This window comes from Anomaloglossus baeobatrachus, chromosome 10 (genome assembly GCF_048569485.1).
Source record: "Anomaloglossus baeobatrachus isolate aAnoBae1 chromosome 10, aAnoBae1.hap1, whole genome shotgun sequence".
Taxonomy (NCBI): domain Eukaryota; kingdom Metazoa; phylum Chordata; class Amphibia; order Anura; family Aromobatidae; genus Anomaloglossus; species Anomaloglossus baeobatrachus.
In genome coordinates, this window is record NC_134362.1 from 28,752,379 (window position 1) to 28,759,417 (window position 7,039).

At 45.2% G+C, this 7,039-nt stretch overlaps 1 protein-coding gene across 1 annotated transcript in view; it reads left to right on the forward strand.

Moving 5' to 3' along the window:
* SVIP (small VCP interacting protein) overlaps positions 1-2,357 on the forward strand; it is a 20,612-nt gene extending 18,255 nt beyond the window's left edge. Inside the window, exon 4 of the mRNA XM_075325604.1 lies at positions 1,786-2,357. Within this exon, the coding sequence (XP_075181719.1) occupies positions 1,786-1,800 (15 nt within the window). The 3' untranslated portion in view covers positions 1,801-2,357. The remainder of the gene's footprint in view (positions 1-1,785) is intronic.
* Positions 2,358-7,039: the final 4,682 nt, after the last annotated feature.

Here is a 7,039-nt window from a genome sequence, read left to right on the forward strand (position 1 = left end):
GCGGTATGTGGCATTATATACCGGGCGCCATTATGTCATATAATGTATTAGAATCTAATCTAATATTGCACAATTAGATGCAACTAATTCTTCAAGGTCAAGTTTCACGGAGGATTTCAGCCATCTGTGCTATTCATCAAATGGCAATTTACTGCTGATCTCACTACTGCCTCCTGCTGGTTCAGTCTCTGCTGCAGTGCATTGTGGGAGATGTATTGGTTAGTCATTGACACGCGGTTACTTGTCATGTCAATGACCTCTGTTATCACGTCTGACATGTGCAGTGTTAGATCAAAATCACCAAAGGCATCAATGTGCAGGAATATACCTAGTCAGGGTGTAGATATTGGTAGGAATGGCATTTTCTTTTAGTCCTTTTTCTGTTTTTTTTTTTTTTTTTTTTTTTTTTTTTTTTTTTTCTTCCCCCTGCGTGTTGCATAGATAAAAACCTTACTTTGCCTTAAAGGGAGCCATACATCACCAAGCACAATGTCGAGCAGCTGCAGCCATACATCACCAAGCACAATGCCGAGTAGCTGCAGTCGTACATCACCAAGCACAATGCCGAGTAGCTGCAGTCGTACATCACCAAGCACAATGCCGAGTAGCTGCAGTCGTACATCACCAAGCACAATGCCGAGTAGCTGCACTCGTACATCACCAAGCACAATGCCGAGCAGCTGCAGCCGTACATCACCAAGCACAATGCCGAGCAGCTGCAGCCGTAAATCACCAAGCACAATTCCGAGCAGCTGCAGCCGTACATCACCGAGCACAATGCAGAGTAGCTGCAGTCGTACATCAGCAATCACAATGCCGAGCAGCTGCAGCCGTACTTCACCAAGCACAATGCCGAGCAGCTGCAGCTGTACATCACCAAGCACAGTGCCGAGCAGCTGCGGCCGTACATCACCAAGGACAGTGCCGAGCAGCTGCGGCCGTACATCACCAAGCACAGTGCCGAGCAGCTGCGGCCGTACATCACCAAGCACAGTGCCGAGCAGCTGCGGCCGTACATCACCAAGCACAATGCCGAGCAGCTGCAGTCGTACATCACCAAGCACAATGCTAAGCATTAGATGCAGTGGTGTAAAGCCGCCACTACTGGACTCTGGAGGAGACGTGTTCTGGGCAGTGACAGATCACCCTGCTCTATCTGATAGAGGAGTCTGGGTTTAGTGATTCCAGGAGAACATTGCCCCTGACTACATTGTGCCCGCTGTATAGTTTGGTGGAGAAGGGGTAATACTATGGGATTGTTATCAGGGGTCGTCCTCAGCCACTTGGTTCCAGTGAAGAGAAATCTTAATACTTCAGCACAAGCCTTCAGCTTTGTGGGAACAGTTTGGGGAAGACCCTTTTCTATTCCCCATAACTGTACCCAGTGCACAAGGTCCATACAGACACGGAGGGGGGAGAACATGACCGGCCGCAGCCCCATCCACCACCTTTGGGATGACCTAGAATGTAGGTTGTGAGCTCGGCCTTCCTCCATCCTCTGTTTCTGATCTCACAAATGCTCTTCTGGACGCCTCTTGCAGGAAACCTCCTCGAAGAGCGGAGCTGTGATACCTGCAGAGCGGCTGACTCTGTATTAATGTCTATGGAAGTAGAATTGGAGGTCAGAAAAGCTAATGTGGAGGGTGCACATACTTTTGTCCATATAGTGTGCACTATAAATGTTCTTTTCTAGCAGGATCATACTTTATTGCCTTATGTGAAAGTATTTTGTGTATTTCATTAGCGAAGTTTTCTCGAGTCTCACGGCCTCCATCTTTCTTTCAGTGGCAGGTGGGCTAAGGCTTTTCGAGGTGCAGAAGACGACCGCCTGATGGCAGACACAACACATGGGAACCTTCCGTTGTCTGGCTTTTGCTATTTGCATTCGTGGATTCAGAAGAAGTTGGCGCAGCCTGAATCTTGCAATATTCGGTTTTGCTGTCAATTGAAGTCGGCTGAGATCGGTTTCTAACACCATTCTCCATAATTCAGAGGGTTCGGAAATGTAATTTTATAGTGACTTGCAGTGCTATCATTAATATTTGCAGAAAATGTTGTGTTGTACACCAATCTCCTACACCGTCCCCACAATCAGAGGCAATATTATGGTCAGGGATGCAGTGTCTGCACTCGCCAGCAAGTGGCAGCACCGAGTCTTGAGGCGCGGAGTACCTTGCGTGCAACAAGTGGCTGCTAACATGTCTGATTGTGGCTGTGCCGGGGATATGCCTTTTGCATCGTACTGTGTTATTCAAGGTCTGGGGACAATGTGCAGCTTTCATATTTATAGAATTATATGTTGATGATTTTATTTAAATGGGATTAATTATATTAAATTAACCTTTGATTGAAAAAAAGGAGTCAGTCGATCATTCATTATTTGCATCATTTCTAAGCAGTTCCATAATTTGTGGCGTCTGTGATCATCACCTGAATCGCCATGTACCCTGGAGCGCAATTTTTGTTTTTATTTTTACTATTCATTTTTTGCTCCATATGCAAAATATAGCAGCTTTCTACTGTCTTCATTTATAACTTTTCACCATTTTTATCAAGCTGACTGATCCACGAAAAAAGATACAAATCTGATTTCAGCAAGAAGGGGGAGATGGCATTCTGCACAAATTTGCAGTGAAGATTATGGGAAAGGATCTAAAGTTTCATGGAGGGCAGAGAAAATAGATTATAGGTAAGCTAGAGTACATGGAGAGGAAATAAGTGCAGGATAGAAGCTGTGCTCATATGAGCTAATAAAGATGGCAGCACCTTGGATATACAGAGAGCTCCCGTCCAGCCTATATTACTAGGAGAGACGCACAGAGCTCACATCCAACCTGTATTACTGGGAGAGACACACAGACCTCACATCCAGCCTATATTACTAGGAGAGACGCACAGACCTCACATCCAGCCTATATTACTGGGAGGGACACACAGACCTCACATCCAGCCTATATTACTGGGAGCTCACATCCAGCCTATATTACTGGGAGAGCTACAGAGCTCATATCCAACCTGCATTACTGGGAGAGACACGCAGAGCTTACATCCAAGCCTATATTACTGGGATCTCACATCCAGCCTATATTACTAGGAGAGATACACAGAGCTCACATCCAGCCTATATTACTGGAAGAGACACACAGACCTCACATCCAGCCTATATTACTGGGAGGGGTGCACAGATCTCACATCCAGCCTATATTACTGGGAGAGACACACAGACCTCCCAGCCAGCCTATATTACTGGGAGAGACACAGAGCTCACATCCAGTCTATATTACTGGAGAGACACACAGACCTCACATCCAGCCTATATTACTGGAAGAGACACACAGACCTCACATCCAGCCTATATTACTGGAAGAGACACACAGAGCTCACATCCAGCCTATATTACTGGGAGGGACACACAGAGCTCACATCCAGCCTATATTACTGGGAGAGACACACAGAGCTCACATCCAGCCTATATTACTGGGAGAGACACAGACCTCACATCCAGCCTATATTACTGGGAGAGACACAGACCTCACATCCAGCCTATATTACTGGAAGAGACACACAGAGCTCACATCCAGCCTATATTACTGGAAGAGACACACAGAGCTCACATCCAGCCTATATTACTGGGAGAGACACAGAGCTCACATCCAGCCTATATTACTGGGAGAGACACAGAGCTCACATCCAGCCTATATTACTGGGAGAGACACAGACCTCACATCCAGCCTATATTACTGGAAGAGACACACAGAGCTCACATCCAGCCTATATTACTGGGAGAGACACACAGAGCTCACATCCAGCCTATATTACTGGGAGAGACACAGACCTCACATCCAGCCTATATTACTGGAAGAGACACACAGAGCTCACATCCAGCCTATATTACTGGAAGAGACACACAGAGCTCACATCCAGCCTATATTACTGGGAGAGACACAGAGCTCACATCCAGCCTATATTACTGGGAGAGACACAGAGCTCACATCCAGCCTATATTACTGGGAGAGACACAGACCTCACATCCAGCCTATATTACTGGAAGAGACACACAGAGCTCACATCCAGCCTATATTACTGGGAGAGACACACAGAGCTCACATCCAGCCTATATTACTGGGAGAGACACACAGAGCTCACATCCAGCCTATATTACTGTGAGAGACACACAGAGCTCATATCCAACCTGTATTACTCGGAGAGACACGCAGAGCTTACATCCAGCCTATATATTACTGGGAGCTCACATCCAGCCTATATTACTGGGAGAGCTACAGAGCTCATATCCAACCTGCATTACTGGGAGAGACACGCAGAGCTTACATCCAAGCCTATATTACTGGGATCTCACATCCAGCCTATATTACTAGGAGAGATACACAGAGCTCACATCCAGCCTATATTACTGGGAGGGGTGCACAGATCTCACATCCAGCCTATATTACTGGGAGAGACACACAGACCTCCCAGCCAGCCTATATTACTGGAGAGACACACAGACCTCACATCCAGCCTATATTACTGGAAGAGACACACAGAGCTCACATCCAGCCTATATTACTGGGAGAGACACACAGAGCTCACATCCAGCCTATATTACTGGGAGAGACACACAGAGCTCACATCCAGCCTATATTACTGGGAGAGACACACAGACCTCCCAGCCAGCCTATATTACTGGGAGAGACACAGAGCTCACATCCAGTCTATATTACTGGGAGAGACACAGAGCTCACATCCAGTCTATATTACTGGAGAGACACACAGACCTCACATCCAGCCTATATTACTGGAGAGACACACAGAGCTCACATCCAGCCTATATTACTGGAAGAGACACACAGAGCTCACATCCAGCCTATATTACTGGGAGAGACACACAGAGCTCACATCCAGCCTATATTGCTGGGAGAGACACACAGAGCTCACATCCAACCTATATTACTGTGAGACACACAGAGCTCACATCCAGCCTATATTACTGGGAGAGACACACATACCTCACATCCAGCCTATATTACCGGGAGAGACACGCAGCTCTCACATCCAGCCTATATTACTGGGAGAGACACTCCCACAAGAGAGAAGTCAAACTTGGTTCATGTAGCTAACTGTACTGTATATTGGGGGTTTGAAAATGAATGAAGAAATGAAGATTGCAGCCTGAAAGGCAGTGTAATGTTAGTTTTATTTATTTTTTTTATTTTTTATGTTAGTGGTTACCTTTTTTTTTTTTTTTTCATTATATGTCAAAGATGTTCATAGCTTTTAACTCATTCCCTACCTTTGACATACCGTAATGTCATGTAAAAGTAGTAAATAATAAAAAAAAAAAAACTATAAATGTGGTATCTCTGTATTTGTACTCACTAGAAAAATAAAGCTGTCTGGCCACCTTTTAGGCACATCAGGGACTGTGCAAACCTGATATGCCGTCTGCTACCTATTCCAGCCAATTTTGCGCTTCAAAATTCAAAATAGTGCTCATTCTCTTCCGAGCCCTGCCGTGCGCCCAAACAGTAGTTTTCCACCACATATGGGGTAAGCCTCTAATCAGGAGAAGTTGAACAACAATTCGTACGGTGCATTTTCTCCTGTTACCCTTGTAAAAATTGAGAAATTGGGGCTAAAGCAATATTTTGGGGGGAAAAGTAAAATTTTAATTTTAAAATGTTGTAGGGTTCCAGCGTTTACCTCCTAAAGTGACGCTGCTCAGAATTGCAAATTTAGTCTGGTAAGGAATGTGAAAACAGGCTTAGGGGTGAAGGGGTTAAAATGAATATATACCCTTCCCCCTCCTGGATACATTCTATGCAAATTTTCCGAGATACGGTTTGTGTGTGTGTAATATATACAATGTGTGTGGGTGTATACTGTGTATCTCTCTCTCTCTCTCTCTCTCTCTCTCTCTCTCTCTCTCTCTCTCTCTCTCTCTCTCTCTCTCTCTCTCTCTCTCTCTCTCTCTCTCTTAGAGATTATATATATATATATATATCTATATCTATCACTCACACTCACATTAACTTGAGAACGGCGGCAGCTATAGGCATAGAAGTGGTGTCTAGGTATAGTAAAGTATCCATGCGCTACGCAATGGAACCACCTATAGCGCCACCTGGTGGAAAACAACAGAGTTAGCATTTTTATCTCGAAAATGGAACGAGGTAGAGAAAAAAAGTGAATTACAAAGTTGTAGGGCATCATCAATTCAATACGAATGGACACCTTGCATACAGAAAAGCTATGATTAGAACGTGTAAAACTCACAAGGCTGCGGACGTGAAGCGATACCTCATGGAGACCTTCCTACAAGTCATTGGGTATGATGGCTGTGTGGAGTGGCCTCCACGGTCACCTGACCTGACCCCATTGGACTTCTTTCTGTGAGGTCACATCAAACAGCAGGTGTATGCGACCCCTCCACCAACATTTCAGGAGCTACGACGACGTATAATAATAATAATAATAATTTTATTCATTTATATAGCGCTATTAATTCCACAGCGCTTTACATACATTTGCAACACTGTCCCCATTGGGGCTCACAATCTAGAGTCCCTATCTGTATGTCTTTGGAGTGTGGGAGGAAACCGGAGAACCCGGAGGAAACCCACGCAAACACGGGGAGAACATACAAACTCCTGCAGATAGTGTCCTTGGTGGGATTTGAACCCAGGACCCCAGCGCTGCAAGACTGCAGTGCTAACCACTGAGCCACCGTGCCGCCCTCACAGATACTTGTGCAAACATGTCTCCTACCATATTGCACAACGTGCAGCGAGATACAGTATGCTGTGCAGAGCCCAGATGTGTATTGCAGCTGACGGGGGCCACTTTCAGCATCAAAGTTAAATGAGTCCCATATGCGTGACCAGCATTCAATGTTTTGGGGGGGTCATGGGTTTCATATCGTAGCATTTCTGTATGCAAGGTGTCGATTCGTATTGACTTGATGATGCCCTACAATTTTGTAATTCACTTTTTTTTTTCTCTATCTTGTTCTGTTTTTGAGATAAAAATGCTAACTCCGTTG